This window comes from Stegostoma tigrinum, chromosome 1, assembly GCF_030684315.1.
Source record: "Stegostoma tigrinum isolate sSteTig4 chromosome 1, sSteTig4.hap1, whole genome shotgun sequence".
Lineage (NCBI taxonomy): Eukaryota > Metazoa > Chordata > Chondrichthyes > Orectolobiformes > Stegostomatidae > Stegostoma > Stegostoma tigrinum.
In genome coordinates, this window is record NC_081354.1 from 180,243,234 (window position 1) to 180,260,554 (window position 17,321).

Genomic DNA, 17,321 nt, shown 5'->3' on the forward strand with positions numbered 1-17,321 from the left:
CAGCCCAATGGTATCAATGTGGACTTCACCAGCTTCAAAATCTCCCCTTCCCCCACCTCATCCCAAAAACCAGCCCAGTTCATCCCCTCCCCCCACTGCACCACACAACCAGCCCAGCTCTTCCCCCCCACCCACTGCATCCCAAAACCAGTCTAACCTGTCTCTGCCTCCCTAACCTGTTCTTCCTCTCACCCATCCCTTCTTCCCACCCCAAGCCGCACCTCCATCTCCTACGTACTAACCTCATCCCACCTCCTTGACCTGTCCGTCTTCCCTGGACTGATCAATCCCCTCCCTCCCTCCCCACCTATACTCTCCTCTCCACCTATCTTCCTTTCTCTCCATCTTCGGTCCGCCTCGCCCTCTCTCCCTATTTATTCCAGAACCCTCACCCCATCCCCCTCTCTGATGAAGGGTCTAGGCCCGAAACGTCAGCTTTTGTGCTCCTGAGATGCTGCTGGGCCTGCTGTGTTCATCCAGCCTCACATTTCATTGTCTTGGATTCTCCAGCATCCGCAGTTCCCATTATCGCCTATATTCATCTCATATTAATTTCCCACTTAAGGGAAAACTATGATGTTTATTTGTGGGTGCCACGTTAAAGAAAGATGCAAGTGTCTCAGTGAGAGAGCGCAGACATGATTTACTATTGTGGCCCCAGGAATGTGAAACTTCAGAATGTGGGTAGGTTGAGGAAGTTGGGACTGTTCTCCTAGGAGAGATCTGATCGAGGTTCCAAGATTGTGGGAGAGTGGACAGAGTCGATAGGGAGGAGCTGTCCCCACTTGTAAAAGAAAAGAGAATGAGAAGGCATAGATTTCAAGTAAGCTGAGAAAAAAGTCTGTCCTCATTCAGCAAGTAGTTACCGTAAGGAATACATTACCTGGAGATGTGGTACAGACAGGTTCAATTGAGGAATTCAAGAGGGCATTCAATGGTTATTTGGATATAAATGGTGTGCAGGGGTATGGGCAGGAGATTGGCACTCGGGAATAGAACCGGAGCAGGCACAATGGGCTGAATGGCTTCCTGCTGAATCATAACAATTTTGTGATATTATGACGGACCTCAGTCAGCCAGTAGTAGGAAGTGTTCAAGACTCCATTACCTGTTTACCTTCTGATTACCTCCACCTTCAATGTCCCTTAGAGCCGGGCTGTTACATATCTGTATGACAACTTTATTTCCCTGTACAAATTTCCAGCACATTCTGTTTTATCTCAGATTTCCGGTAGGAACATTTTTAAAGTGATAGAATAAAAGCGATGAAGGAAAACACTCTGCAGGCAGTGAGTGGTCAGGATCTGCAATGCAACACCCATCTGCATTGTACAGTGCACATTTCAGTGAGAATTAGAGAAGCACCTGAAGACAGAAAAGCAACTCAAAGTGCTACAGGAATAGGCAATCATTGTGGGATGAGCTCAAATTCTCCTATTTGAGACCAGACGCTCGATGGGCCAAATGGCCTCATTCTAACTTCTGATAATTCTGTGAACTGAATTTAAATGGTTTCAGGCATAGAAATGCTGACATCGATCTCATTTTCCTCAATCTCATCATTGTAATTCTACGTGTCTCTTCAATCCATTTTGTTATATTATTTACGACAATGCTTTTTCTCTATAACTCATTCCATTTGTGTTAATGTAATTTATATTCCCATAAAAAACAAACTTCACTGCAGGACATAAAAAGCAGTGTTTTAAATTAAAGCCGTCATTGTCTTCTGTATGGTAAATGCTTTTGTTTGGTGGCACAGGGGTGTTGCATACCGTTTGCATGGCATAAATGCACATGCAGACATCACAATTGCTAGCTTTGAAGTGAAGTTCTATGCCTGCAAGCTAAGGGAAAAAAATAACACAGTGTGGAGCTGGAGGAACGCAACAGACCAGGCAGCATCAGAGAAGCTAGGAAAGTTGACATTTTGGGTTGAGACCCTTCTTCAGAAATAGTTGGGGGGGAAGGGAGCTGAAATAAATAGAGGGAGGAGGAGTGGGGCTGGGGTAGGTAGGTGGGATGGTGATTGGTGACTGCAGGTAGGGAGACCGTTTCATACAGCACCTATGCTCTGTTTGCAACAAACGACAGCACCTTCCAGTCACCACCCATTTTAACTCACCCCTCCCACTCCCTGGGTGACATGTCCATCCTGGGTCTCCTCCAGTGCCCCAGTGACAACACACGCAAACTGAAGGAACAACACCTCATATTCCGCCTCGGGAGCCGACACCCCAATGGTCTCAATGTGGATTTTACCAGTTTCAAAATCTCCCCACCCCCAGACTCATCCCATGACTAACCCTCCCTCTCATCTCCGACTCGTTGACCTGTCCATCTTCTCTCCCACTTATCAGCTCCTCCCACCTCACTGACCAATCCCCACCAGTCCCTACCTGCACTCACCTATCACTATCCCATCTACCTTCCTCAGCCCCACCCCTCCTCTCTCTATTTATTTCCAAGCTCCTGTCCCAGGCCCCCACCCTCCCATTACTGAAGAAGGGTCCCGACCCGAAACGTCAACTTTTCTGCTCCTCTGATGCTGCCTGGCCTGCTGTGTTCCTCCAGCTCCGCACTGTGTTATCTCAGACACTAACATCTGCAGTTCTTACTATCTCTAAGGGAAAATAAATGTTAGTACCATAAAACCAGGTGACATATATTTAAAGTAGTTTGCGAAATAAGCCGGAGAGTGTTGGTGAGAAACTTCTCTGCCCAGTGGCTGGTGGGAATCTGAAACTCACTGCTTGCAAGGGCGAGAGAGGCCCCTCTACATTGATAGAGTGCCCAAGTGTGCACTTTAAGTGCCGTGACCTGCAAGGCAATCGGACAAGGATTAGAAAGTGAGATGAGGATGGATGGATCATGCTCAGCTGCGCTGGCGTAGTGGGCAGAATTGTCTCATTGTCTGCTGTAAACCTCTACGATTTGAAAGAAAGGAAGAATGTGCGTCTGTATGGTACCTTTCACACCATCAGGACATTTCACTGCAAGGACACTCGGACAAAAAATAGCCCCAGGATTGAGAACCTTCAGTTACGAGGATAGTATGAAAGTAGTTGGGACTGTCGCCCTTGTAGAGAAAAAGGCTGAGAGGAGATCCGAGAGAGGTTTTCAAAGTCTCGAGCAGGCTGGCTAGCATGAATAGGTTGAAACTGCTCCTATTTGTTAAATATAAAGACAGGGCATAAATTCAAAATGATCTGCAAAAGAAGCAAACGTGATATCAGAAAAAAAAAACATTTTCACACAGCAAATACTTAGGGTATGGGCTGAACTTCTTGGAAATATGGTGGAGGTAAATGCATTTGAGGCATTCAAGAGGTCAATTATTTTGTTAGAAATGTTATGCAAAGATATGTGTCAAAGACAGGAGATTGGCAGCCGGTGATAGAAGCTACAGGCATGATGGGCCAAATGTACAATCTACACTGTAACAGTTCTGTGATTCTGTGAAATTATTGCCAATGATGTATCTATATCTGAATATTAATTGGGCAACAGAAGGGAGAGCATGGGCATGAGGAGTTTAGGTGGGGAACATCCATAGAGTCATAGGAAACAGACCCTTTGGTCCAACCAGCCCATGCTGAATATAATCCCAAACTAAACTTGTCTAGCCTGCCTGCTCCTGGCCCATATCGTTCCGAATATTGACAAAGAGATAACAAGGTGTCGAGCTGGATGAACGCAACAGGTCAAGCAGCATCAGAGGAGCAGGAAAGCTGAGTTTCCGGCCTGTACCCTCCTTCAATAATTTCTGAAGAAGGGTCTAGGCCCAAAACGTCAGCTTTCCTGCTCCTCTGATGCTGCTTGGCCTGCTGTGTTCATCCAGCTCTACACCTTGTTATCTCAGATTCTCCAGCATCCGCAATTCCTATTATCTCCCTCCAAACTTTTCCTATTCATATACTTATCCAAGTGCCTTTTAAACTTTGTAATTGTACCTGCATCCACCACTTCCTCGGGATGTTCATTCTATATTTGCCTCTCATGCCTTTTTCAAAACTTCTCCCCTCTCAAATTAAAAATGTGTTCCCTAGTATTGAAACCTCCCATTCTATGGAAAGAAATCTACTCCAAACTCTATCTGTACCTCTGATTATTTTATAAACTTCTCTCAGGTTGCTTCTCAACCTCCTATGCTCCAGTGAGAAAAGTACCAACCTACCTCGTTTTACAATGTTCCATAACTGCAGCCCTAGAGTTCAAGAGCATTCCTTTGCTGCTGTCCAGGTAATTACTTTAGAGCAAATTAAGAAGGCATCGACTGAAGAGTAGAACTTGTATCAGCCCCAGATCATTCTTAGTGTCCTCCAGAAACTGCTCATTCTCCATTCCAGCATTGACAACATCTTCTCTGTCCTTTTACATTTATTGCAGAACCCCTTCTCTGAGTATTTTCCTTTTGTCCTTAATCTGAAGTTTACGACTTAACTGTGATTTAGCTAATTCCACTATAGTTGCTATAGCCTTACAACTGAATGCCACTATTGGATGAAATATTCTACAGTCACCATGTTATCGCCAAATTATGTTGATCTGGTTTATTTTCCTGTTGTTTTCCAAAATGAAATAGTTTTTTATGCATACATAAATATTAATATAGGTACTCTCATACATGAGAAAACAATTTCCCCAAACAGACTTTTATCCTAATTGGAATGTAATCACATCTCACCAATTCCTTTAATGTTGCTTTCTACTAGCTGGGTGGTATATCTGTGAAATGACTACAGTCCCATGGTGTTTTGTGGCATTAGGCCTCGTATTCAGAACACAGGGATTGAATTCCCAGCCTGCACAAAATTAGAATTGATGGGGGTTTTATTTTTGTTCCCAATTTTCTTCATAATTCAGTGGATCTCTTGGGCTTGTTGAAATGGCGTTCCAATACTGATACACTCAACGAGAATCTGAAAAAGCTGATGAAGGTCGATGGAGGGGAAGTCGTAAAGGTAAGTGAAAGCCATAATAGCTAACATTGTTGCTTTTTCTGTTGTTTGTTGTTCCATGCGTGTTCATAGAGGTGAGCAATGCTGTAAAAATACCTGTTCCAGCATGTTGCCTGCCCCAGTTGTTTAAGATTGGTTGCCCTATCTTTTCAGTCATGGGTTCAAAACCCCCGAGAATTGATCACATGGGACTAGTCTGTCACTCCCAGTAGAGTACTGAGTTGGAGTTGGAGGTGCTGTCTCATGGATGAGGTGTTAAATCAAGGCCCTTTCTGCCCCCTCATTTGTCTGTCAAAGATTTCACGTCACTGTTGGAAGAACACTAGGGGAGTCTTTCCTGACCAATTTTTATCCCTCAACTCAACATCAATGAGAACATAAATATGATCATTATCCCACTGTTATTTGGGGGAGCTTGATGTGCAGAAAATGTTGCTTCTGTTAGAACCAGAGCCTGGGTGAGGTTCATTACTTTACTAGTTCCAGATGGGATGTCCCAATTTGTTAAGCTTCTCTGTAAAGAGAGATAAACTGGTTCCCCGTCTTTATTCGCCCATCCCGTTGGTTGGTCACAGAGTCATAGAGCTGTACAGCATGGAAACAATCCTTTCGGCCCAACTTGCCCATGCCGACCAAAAACCCTAAATTAATCTAGTCCTATTTGCCAGCATTTGGCCAATATACCTCTAAACCATTCCAATTCATGTACCCATCCAGATGCCTTTTAAATGTTGTAATTGTACCAACCTCCACCACTTCCTCTGGCAGCTCATCCCATACATGCACCACCCTCTGCATGAAAAAATTGCCCTTTAGTTGCCTTTTAACTCTTTCCCCTCTCACCTTCTATACCTTCTACTTCTGGTATTCCCTCTAGTTCTGGAACACCCCCCCCCCCCCACCAAAACCTGGCAATAGAAACCTGGAATCCTTACAGTGCAGAAAGAGGCCATTGGGCCCATTAAGTCTGCACTGATTCTCTGAACAGCATCCCACCTGGACCCACTCCACCCCCATAACCCTGCATGGTTTTTGTTACCATGGCCGAACCACCCAACCTGCACACTCTTGGACACTACGGAACAGTTTGGCACAGCCATTCTCACAGCAAGGTTAATTTAAGAATGGATCCCTCATGCCTTTCTCAAAGAAGCAAATGAATTTATATTTTAAATGAAGCAAATTTAGACCATAAGACCTAGGAGAAGAAGTAAGGCTATTCAGCCCATCAAGTCCACTCCAACATTTAAATCATGGCTGATGGGCATTTCAACACCACTTTCGTGCACTCTCCCCGTAGCCCTTGATTCTTTTTGAGATCAAGAATTTGTTGATCTCTGCCTCGAAGGCATCCAACGTACCGGCCTCCGCTACACTCCGTGGCAATGAATTCCACAAGCCCACCACTCTCTGGCTGAAGAAATGTCGTCTCGTTTCAGTTTTAAATTTACCCCCTCTAATTTTAAGGCTGTGCCCACGGGTCCTTGTCTCCCTGCCTAACGGAAACAACTTCCTAGGGCCCACCCTTCTAAACCATACATTATCTTGTAAGTTTCTATTAGAGCTCCCCTCAACCTTCTAAACTCTAATGAGTACAATCCCAGGATCCTTAGCCGTTCATCATACGTTAAACCTACCATTCCAGGGATCATCCGTGTGAATCTCCGCTGGACATGCTCCAGGGCTAGTATGTCCTTCCTGACGTGTGGGGCCCAAAGTTGGACACAGTATTCTAAATGGGGCCTAACTAGAGCTTTATAAAGCCTCAGAAGCACATTGCTGCTTTTATATTCCAACCCTCTTGAGATAAACGACAACATTACATCCACTTTCTTAATTACGGACTCTACCTGCAAGTTAACCTTGAAAGAATCCTGGACCAACACTCCCTGATCCCTTTGTACGTCTGCTTTGCGAATTTTCTCACCATTTAGAAAATAGTCCATGCCTGTATTCTTTTTTCCAAAGTGCAAAACCTCACATTTACTCACATTGAATTTCTTCAGCCATTTCCTGGACCACTCTCCTAAACTGTCTAAATCTTTCTGCAGCTTCCCCACCTTCTCAGTACTACCTGCCTGTCCTCCTATCTTTGTATCATCGGCAAACTTCACTAGAATGCCCCCAGTCCCTTCATCCAGATCATTAACGTATAAGGTGAACAGCTGCAGCCCCAACACTGAACCCTGTGGGACACCACTCGTCACCGGTTGCCATTCCGAAAAAGAGCCTTTTATCCCAACTCCCTGCCTTCTGTCAGACAGCCAATCCTCAATCCAAGCCAGTAGCTCACCTTGAACACCATGGGCCCTCACCTTGCTCAGCAGCCTCCCGTGAGGCACTGTATCAAAGGCCTTTTGGAAGTCTAGATAGATAACATCTACTGGGTTTCCTGGTCTAACATAATTGTTACCTCTTCAAAGAATTCTAACAGGTTTGTCAGGCACGACCGCCCCTTACTAAATCCATGCTGACTTGTTCTACTCTGACCCTGCACTTCCAGGAATTTAGAAATCTCATCCTTGACAATGGATTCTAGAATTTTACCAACTATGAGGTTAGGCTAATCGGCCTATAATTTTCCATCTTTTGCCTTGATCCTTTCTTAAACAAGGGGGTTACAATAGCAATTTCCCAATCAGCTGGGACTTTAGCCTGACTCCAGTGACTTTTGAAAGGTCACGACCAAAGCCTCCGCTATTTCCTCAGCCATCTCCCTCAGAACTCTAGGATGTAGCCCATCGCGGCCAGGAGATTTATCAATTTTTAGACCTCTAAGCTTTTCTAGCACTTTCTCTTTTGTAATGCCTACCATGCTCAACTCTGCGCCCTGGCTCTCCCTAATTGTTGGCATACTACTCATGTCTTCCACTGTGAAGACTTGACGCAAAGTCCTTATTAAGTTCTTCAGCTATTTCCTTATCTCCCATCACTAACCTTCCAGCATCAATTTGGAGCGGCCCGATATCTACTTTTGCCTCTCGTTTGTTTCTTATGTATTGAAAGAAGCTTTTACTATCATTTCTAATATTACTAGCTAGCCTACCTTCATATTTGATCCTCTCCTTCCTTATTGCTCTCTTTGTTATCCTCTGTTTGTTTTTGTAGCCTTCCCAATCTTCTGATTTCCCAGTGCTCTTGGCCACTCTATAAGCTGTCTCTTTTTCTTTGATATATTTCCTGACTTCCTTTGTCAGCCCTGACTGTCTAATCCCACCCCGGATAATCTTTCTTTTCTTTGGAACGAACCTCTGTACTGTGTCCTCAATTACACCCAGAAACTCCTGCCATTGTTGCTCTACTGTCTTCCCCGCTAGGCTCTGCTTCCAGTCGATTTTCGTTAATTCCTCTCTCATGCCCCTGTAATTACGTTTATTTAACTATAATACCATTACATCCAATTTTGCCTTCTCTCTTTCAAACTGCAGACTGAACTCTACCATATTATGAGTGCTGCCTCCTAAGTGTTCCCTTATTTTAAGGTTTTTTATGAAGTCTGGCTCATTACATAGCACTGAGCCCAGAATAGGCTGCTCCCTTGTGGGCTCCATCACAAGCTGTTCCAAAAAGCCATCCTGCAAACATTCCATGAATTCCTTTTCTTTGGATCCACTGGCAACATTATTCACCCAATCCACCTGCATATTGAAGTCCCCCATGATCACCGTGAACTTGCCTTTCTGACATGCCCTATTTATTTCTCGGTGCATCTTGCACCCCTGGTCCTGATCACTGTTAGGAGATCTGTACATAACTCCCATTATAGTTTTTTTGCCTTTGTGGTTCCTCAATTCCACCCACACAGACTCCACATGTTCTGACCCTATGTCATTCACTGCCGTAGATTTAAAACTCGACTTTTAACTTGGCTTTCTTGAGTAACAAAAGAGCTTATTAGATTTTCAGCACAGCTGAGGAAAAATTACTTCTCTCAAAGGGCCTTTGAGGGAACAACAAAGCATGAATGTTAAATTTTTTGTCAGAGTACCTTGACATTCTTTGAGTCAATGAAATAAAGTTGGCAAAGTGATATTAACACTAAATTAGGAAGCTTGTTAGGCCTAATAACCTTAACAATATTCATATTTTTAACGTAATAGATGCACCAACTGCGCTGGGACATTTTATGGTCAATTCAGGTAGAAAAGTAACATTTATTTTACGGCACACGAGGGCTGTTGCAGATTCAAGGGCACACTTATCAGCTCTGTGTGTCAATGGGGGAACAGTGATGCGATCGATCAAGCGTGAATATTCACAAAAACGCTGACTGGCATTCACTGTGACGCTGTCTAACTCCAGCTGCAGCTCAGCTCAGGCAGGAGCTGCAGTGTAGATTATCAGTGATAATGGGAAATGCAGGTGCTGGAGAATCCAAGATAATAAATTATGAAGCTGGATGAACACAGCAGGCCAAGCAGCATCTCAGGAGCACAAAAGCTGACGTTTCGGGCCGAGACCCTTCATCAGAGAGGGGGATGGGGTGAGGGTTCTGGAATAAATAGGGAGAGAGGGGGACGCGGACCGAAGATGGAGAGAAAAGAAGATAGGTGGAGAGGAGAGTATAGGTGGGGAGGTAGGGAGGGGATAGGTCAGTCCAGGGAAGACGGACACGTCAAGGAGGTGGGATGAGGTTGGTAGGTAGGAAATGGAGGTGCGGCATGGGGTGGGAGGAAGGGATGGGTGAGAGGAAGAACAGCTTATTCTGGGCCATCTCCAGCACATCCCTCACCTTCCTGGACCTCTCAGTCTCCATCTCAGGCAACCAGCTTGTAACTGATAATAAAATGTGAGGCTGGATGAACACAGCAGGCCAAGCAGCATCTCAGGAGCACAAAAGCTGACGTTTCGGGCCTAGACCCTTCATCAGAGAGGGGGATGGGGGGAGGGAACTGGAATAAATAGGGAGAGAGGGGGAGGCGGACCGAAGATGGAGAGTAAAGAAGATAGGTGGAGAGAGTGGAGGTGGGGAGGTAGGGAGGGGATAGGTCAGTCCAGGGAAGACAGACAAGTCAAGGAGGTGGGATGAGGTTAGTAGGTAGCGGGGGGTGCGGCTTGGGGTGGGAGGAAGGGATGGGTGAGAGGAAGAACCGGTTAGGGAGGCAGAGACAGGTTGGACTGGTTTTGGGATGCAGTGGGTGAGGGGGAAGAGCTGGGCTGGTTGTGTGGTGCAGTGGGGGGAGGGGACGAACTGGGCTGGTTGAGGGATGCAGTAGGGGAAGGGGAGATTTTGAAACTGGTGAAGTCCACATTGATAACATATGGCTGCAGGGTTCCCAGGCGGAATATGAATTGCTGTTCCTGCAACCTTCGGGTGGCATCATTGTGGCAGTGCAGGAGGCCCATGATGGACATGTCATCAAGAGAATGGGAGGGGGAGTGGAAATGGTTTGCGACTGGGAGGTGCAGTTGTTTTTTGCGAACTGAGCGGAGGTGTTCTGCAAAGCGGTCCCCAAGCCTCCGCTTGGTTTCCCCAATGTAGAGGAAGCCGCACCGGGTACAGTGGATGCAGTATACCACATTGGCAGATGTGCAGGTGAACCTCTGCTTGATGTGGAATGTCATCTTGGGGCCTGGGATGGGGGTGAGGGAGGAGGTGTGGGGACAAGTGTAGCATTTCCTGCGGTTGCAGGGGAAGGTGCCGGGTGTGGTGGGGTTGGAGGGCAGTGTGGAGCGAACAAGGGAGTCACGGAGAGAGTGGTCTCTCCGGAAAGCAGACAGGGGAGGGGATGGAAAAATGTCTTGGGTGGTGGGGTCGGATTGTAAATGGCGGAAGTGTCAGAGGATAATGCGTTGTATCCGGAGGTTGGTAGGGTGGTGTGTGAGAACGAGGGGGATCCTCTTTGGGCGGTTGTGGCGGGGGCGGGGTGTGAGGGATGTGTCGCGGGAAATGCGGGAGACGCAGTCAAGGGCGTTCTCGATCACCGTGGGGGGAAAGTTGCGGTCCTTAAAGAACTTGGTCATCTGGGATGTGCGGGAGTGGAATGTCTTGTCGTGGGAGCAGATGCGGCGGAGGCGGAGAAATTGGGAATAGGGGATGGAATTTTTGCAGGAGGGTGGGTGGGAGTAGGTGTATTCTAGGTAGCTGTGGGAGTCGGTGGGCTTGAAATGGACATCAGTTACAAGCTGGTTGCCTGAGATGGAGACTGAGAGGTCCAGGAAGGTGAGGGATGTGCTGGAGATGGCCCAGGTGAACTGAAGGTTGGGGTGGAAGGTGTTGGTGAAGTGGATGAACTGTTCGAGCTCCTCTGGGGAGCAAGAGGCGGCGCCGATACAGTCATCAATGTACCGGAGGAAGAGGTGGGGTTTGGGGCCTGTGTAGGTGCGGAAGAGGGACTGTTCCACGTAACCTACAAAGAGGCAGGCATAGCTGGGGCCCATGCGGGTGCCCATGGCCACCCCCTCAGTCTGGAGGAAGTGGGAGGAGTCAAAAGAGAGCTTGTAACTGATGTCCATTTCAAGCCCACCGACTCCCACAGCTACCTAGAATACACCTCCTCCCACCCACCCTCCTGCAAAAATTCCATCCCCTATTTGCAATTCCTCCGCCTCCGCCGCATCTGCTCCCACGATAAGACATTCCACTCCCGCACATCCCAGATATCCAAGTTCTTCAAGGTCCGCAACTTTCCCCCCACAGTGATCGAGAACGCCCTTGACCGCGTCTCCTGCATTTCCTGCAACACATCCCTCACACCCCGCCCCCGCCACAACCGCCCAAAGAGGATCCCCCTCATTCTCACACACCACCCCACCAACCTCCGGATACAACGCATCATCCTCTGACACTTACGCTATCTACAATCCGACACCACCACCCAAAACATTTTTCCATCCCCACCCTTGTCTGCTTTCCGGAGAGACCACTCTCTCCGCGACTCCCTTGTTCGCTCCACACTGCCCTCCAACCTCACCACACCCGGCACCTTCCTCTGCAACCACAGGAAATACTACACTTGCTCCCACATCTCCTCCCTCACCCCCATCCCAGGCCCCAAGATGACTTTCTATATTAAGCAGAGGTTCATCTGCACATCTGCCAATGAGGTATACTGTATCCATTTTACCCGGTGTGGCTTCCTCTACATTGGGGAAACCAAGCGGAGGCTTGGTGACCGCTTTGCAGAACACCTCCGCTCGGTTCGCAATAAACAACTGCACCTCCCAGTCGCGAGCTATTTCAACTCCCCCTCCCATTCTTTAGATGACATGTCCATCATGGGCCTCCTGCAGTGCCACAATGATGCCACCCGAAGGTTACAGGAACAGCAACTCATATTCCGCTTGGGACCCCTGCAGCCCAATGGTATCAATGTGGACTTCACCAGCTTCAAAATCTCCCCTCCCACACCTCATCCCAAAACCAGCCCAGTTCGTCCCCACCCCCCACTGCACCACACAACCAGCCCAGCTCTTCCCCTCCCCCGACTGCATCCCAAAACCAGCCCAGCCTGTCTCTGTTTCCCGAACCTGTTCTTCCTCTCACCCATCCCTTCCTCCCACCCCAAGCCGCACCTCCATCTCCTACCTACTAACCTCATCCCACCTCCTTGACCTGTCCGTCTTCCCTGGACTGACCTATCCCCTCCCTACCTCCCCACCTATACTCTCCTCTCAACCTATCTTCTTTTCTCTCCATCTTCGTTCTGCCTCCCCCTCTCTCCCTATTTATTCCAGAACCCTCACCCCATCCCCCTCTCTGATGAAGGGTCTAGGCCCAAAACGTCAGCTGTTGTGATCCTGAGATGCTGCTTGGCTTGCTGTGTTCATCCAGCCTCACATTTTATTATCTTGGAATTCTCCAGCATCTGCAGTTCCCATTATCTCTTAGCTATTACCCGCACACAGTTCTGAGGAAGGGTCACCGGACCCGATATCTTAATGTTTTCTCCTTCACAGATGCTGCCAGACCTGCTGAGCTTTTTTGGCAACTTTGCTTTTGTTCCAGATTTACAGCATCCACAGTTCTTTGGTTTTTATTTATCTATTACTCAATTGATGGTGAAATCTGGCCAGAACTAGGAAGCTAGGGTCAAATTCAGCTAGAGAGGATTACATGCAGGCAAGGAAGGAGCTCAAAAATGGTCTGAGGAGATCCAGGAGGGGGCACGAGAAAGGCTTGGCAGAAGGAATCCGGGAAAAAACAAAGGCATTTTACACTTACGTGAGGAATAAGAGAATGATCAAAGAAAGTGTAGGGCTGATCAGGGATAGCATAGGGAACTTGTGTGTGGAGCCTGAGGAGGTAGGGGAAGCCCTAAATGAGTTTTTTGCTTCTGTCTTTACGAAAGAAACCAACTTTGTAGTGAATGAAACCTTTGAAGAACAAATGTGCATGCTGGAATGGATAGAGATAGAGGAAGCTGATGTGCTGAAAATTTTGTCAAACATTCAGATTGACAAGTCGCCAGGCCCGGACCAGATTTGTCCTTGGCTGCTTTGGGAAGCGAGAAATGCAATTGCTTCGCCACTTGCGAAGATCTTTGCATCCTCGCTCTCCACTGGAGTCGTACCTGAGGACTGGAGAGAGGCAAATGTAATTCCTCTCTTCAAGAAAGGAAATAGGGAAATCTCCGGCAATTATAGACCGGTAAGTCTCACGTCTGTCGTCTGCAAGGTGTTAGAAAGGATTCTGAGGGATAAGATTTATGACCATCTGGAAGAGCATGGCTTGATCAAATACAGTCAACACGGCTTTGTGAGGGGTAGGTCATGCCTTACAAACCTTATCGAGTTTTTTGAGGATGTGACTAGAAAAGTTGATGAGGGTCGAGCTGTGGATGTGGTGTATATGGACTTCAGTAAGGCATTTGATAAGGTTCCCCATGGTAGGCTCATTCAGAAGGTCAGGAGGAATGGGATACAGGGGAACTTAGCTGCTTGGATACAGAATTGGCTGGCCAACAGAAGACAGCGAGTGGTAGTAGAAGGAAAATATTCTGCCTGGAAGTCAGTGGTGAGTGGTGTTCCACAGGGCTCTGTCCTTGGGCCTCTACTGTTTGTAATTTTTATTAATGACTTGGATGAGGGGATTGAAGGATGGGTCAGCAAGTTTGCAGACGACACAAAGGTCGGAGGTGTCGTTGACAGTGTAGAGGGCTGTTGTAGGCTGCAGCGGGACATTGACAGGATGCAGAGATGGGCTGAGAGGTGGCAGATGGAGTTCAACCTGGATAAATGCGAGGTGATGCATTTTGGAAGGTCGAATTTGAAAGCTGAGTACAGAATTAAGGATAGGATTCTTGGCAGCGTGGAGGAACAGAGGGATCTTGGTGTGCAGATACATAGATCCCTTAAAATGGCCACCCAAGTGGACAGGGTTGTTAAGAAAGCATATGGTGTTTTGGCTTTCATTAACAGGGGGATTGAGTTTAAGAGTCGTGAGATCTTGTTGCAGCTCTATAAAACTTTGGTTAGACCGCACTTGGAATACTGCGTCCAGTTCTGGGCGCCCTATTATAGGAAAGATGTGGATGCTTTGGAGAGGGTTCAGAGGAGGTTTACCAGGATGCTGCCTGGACTGGAGGGCTTATCTTATGAAGAGAGGTTGACTGAGCTCGGTCTCTTTTCATTGGAGAAAAGGAGGAGGAGAGGGGACCTAATTGAGGTATACATGATAATGAGAGGCATAGATAGAGTTGATAGCCAGAGACTATTTCCCAGGGCAGAAATGGCTAGCACGAGGGGTCATAGTTTTAAGCTGGTTGGTGGAAAGTATAGAGGGGATGTCAGAGGCAGGTTCTTTACGCAGAGAGTTGTGAGAGCATGGAATGCGTTGCCAGCAGCAGTTGTGGAAGCAAGGTCATTGGGGTCATTTAAGAGACTGCTGGACATGTATATGGTCACAGAAATTTGAGGGTGCATACATGAGGATCAATGGTCGGCACAACATTGTGGGCTGAAGGGCCTGTTCTGTGCTGTACTGTTCTATGTTCTTTGTTCTATGTTCTATGTTCTAACTTCAACCATTAGTGACCTGTCTCCTGGAGGTGTGCCATGGTTTGATCCCTCTTTAGTGTTGTTCTTCCAAGTTCTACCGTTGAGTTGTTTTGGTGTTGGATTTGTATGCAATTTTCTCTCTTACAAGTTTGTGGTGTGATATTATCGTTGATTGAATCGATTCTTTCATCCCCAACATTTATTACACTTTAGGAACCCTCGAGTCTGCAGCCTTCTCACCGAAATTAGCTCGTTTGTTCCTTGTTGCCTTACTCCTGTGTTCCTGGTTATGTACTGGGTTAGCTGTCTCTAACACACAGCTTTTCTTGCAATTGACCCCTTCATTTCAGAACGTTGCTTCTGCAGGCAGATCTAATTGCCTATTTGTCATGGAGCAACAGATATTCAAATAAGTATTCTCTCCACTCTTCCAGGAAACAGCTAGTTTATAAAAACTGAAAGAACCATGGATGCTGTAAATCAGAAACAGAAACAGAAATTTTTGGAAAAGCTCAGTACCTGTGAAGAGAAATCAGAATTAATGATGTTTTGGGTCAAATGACCCTTCCTCAAGATTACAAAGTGTGGAGCTGGATGAACACAGCAGGCCAAGCAGCATCTTGATGGTGCTTGGCCTGCTGTGTTCATCCAGCTCCACACTTTGTTATCTCAGATTCTCCAGCATCTGCAGTTCCCATTATCTCTGACACAACCTTCCTCAAGATTCCTGTTTTTGTCTCTGAGCAGCTTGTTTGTGTTGTTTCCTCCCAGGGATGGTTAATTCACATGTTGTTGTAACTCCTTTTATATCAGCTTTGAGTTGTTCCTTCCATCATGAGAAGCAGTTTATTCTAAACAGAGTTATTACTGGGGAAAATGACTGCAGATTACTGGGATCTGCACTGAAAATGCTGGAAATCACAGCAGGTTAGGCAGCATCTACGGAGAGAGAGCAAACTTCACCAGAGTCATCGAGACCCGAAGCGTTAGCTTGCTCTCTCTCTGGGGGTGCTGCCTGACTCACTGTGATTGCCTGCACTTTTTTGCTTTCAGTCAAGAGTTATCGCTAATTCTTTCATTGTAACAGTTTGTCGATTTTACCAATCTATGAACAGTTATTAAAATTCCAAAGTTTTCATTGACACTCTGTCCTGAATATGTCGAGTTGTTGGCCATCCTGGTGTCCAGTCAGTTTTACAGTAGCACTTTCTCTCTCCAAGGCGACTTTCTACCTGAGTGCACTGGAATTAGCTCAAAACAATTGGATTTGAATTGTGAGTTTTTACGTTAGAACAGAATTGTAAATGTGTCAGTGTGAATCAGGTAATATTGCCCAAGCATTTCCACCAGAATGTTGTGTATTTACTGCCTAGACTGGGGCTCATAATCTAGACAGCCCCTCCTGTGTGCTGTACCATGTCAGTGAGTGCTGCACTGCTGGAAATGCTGTACCATGTCAGTGAGTGCTGCACTGCTGGAAATGCTGTACCATGTCAGTGAGTGCTGTACTGCTGGAAATGCTGTACCATGTCAGTGAGTGCTGTACTGCTGGAGATGCTGTACCATGTCAGTGAGTGCAGGAGATGCTGTACCATGTCAGTGAGTGCTGCACTGCTGGAATTGCTGTACCATGTCAGTGAGTGCAGGAGATGCTGTACCATGTCAGTGAGTGCTGCACTGCTGGAATTGCTGTACCGCGTCAGTGAGTGCTGTACTCCTGGAAATACTGTACCATGTCAGTGAGTGCTGTATTGTTGGAAATGCTGTACCATGTCAGTGAGTGCTGTATTGTTGGAAATGCTGTACCATGTCAGTGAGCTCTGTACTGTTGGAGATGCTGTTTTTCAGGTCAGTTGGATCTGAGGAGGAAGTAAGAGATCTCACCACCCTTTTGGAAGTAAAGCAGCAGGATCTTCTTTGGTGTTCTGCCTAATATTTATCCTTCACCAATGTCGCTAAAAAAGAAACTGGTGTATTGGCCATTATCACGTTATGTATTGAGGGATACCTGTTGGGCTCACATTTTCTCCCGTGTTTCCTCCATGGCAATTATAAAATGTTGGGCTATGAAATGGATGCTTAAGTGTTCAAAGGCAGCATCTGCATCGATGTTCTATCTTGTCACTGCCTTCGAGAAATATTTCATTGACCAAGAGATGCTTTAAAACTTCCTGAGATTGTCCACAACTCATTTTTTTGTGATACCCAGAAATGAGATCCGTAGAAATTCCTTGTAGCTTTCCCACCTCCACCATCATACAACATTTCCATTCCCCCGTGACCTCATCTGAAATTCCCAGAACCTTGTTGTTTAAGTAATATGGCCATCAAATAAAATTCACAAAATAAGTGCAAAATGAATGTGAGATAACAAGGTGTAGAGCTCGATGAACACAGCAGGCCAAGCAGCATCAAAGGAGC

The 17,321-nt window shown here is 46.5% G+C and overlaps 1 protein-coding gene across 3 annotated transcripts in view; it reads left to right on the forward strand.

The window, feature by feature from the left end:
- LOC125454992 (dedicator of cytokinesis protein 2-like) overlaps positions 1–17,321 on the forward strand; it is a 1,138,509-nt gene that overhangs the window by 293,794 nt on the left and 827,394 nt on the right. For all 3 annotated transcript variants that reach the window (XM_059650434.1, XM_059650430.1, XM_059650433.1), the window contains exon 19: positions 4,867–4,964. In XM_059650434.1, the coding sequence (XP_059506417.1) occupies positions 4,867–4,964 (98 nt within the window). The remainder of the gene's footprint in view (positions 1–4,866; positions 4,965–17,321) is intronic.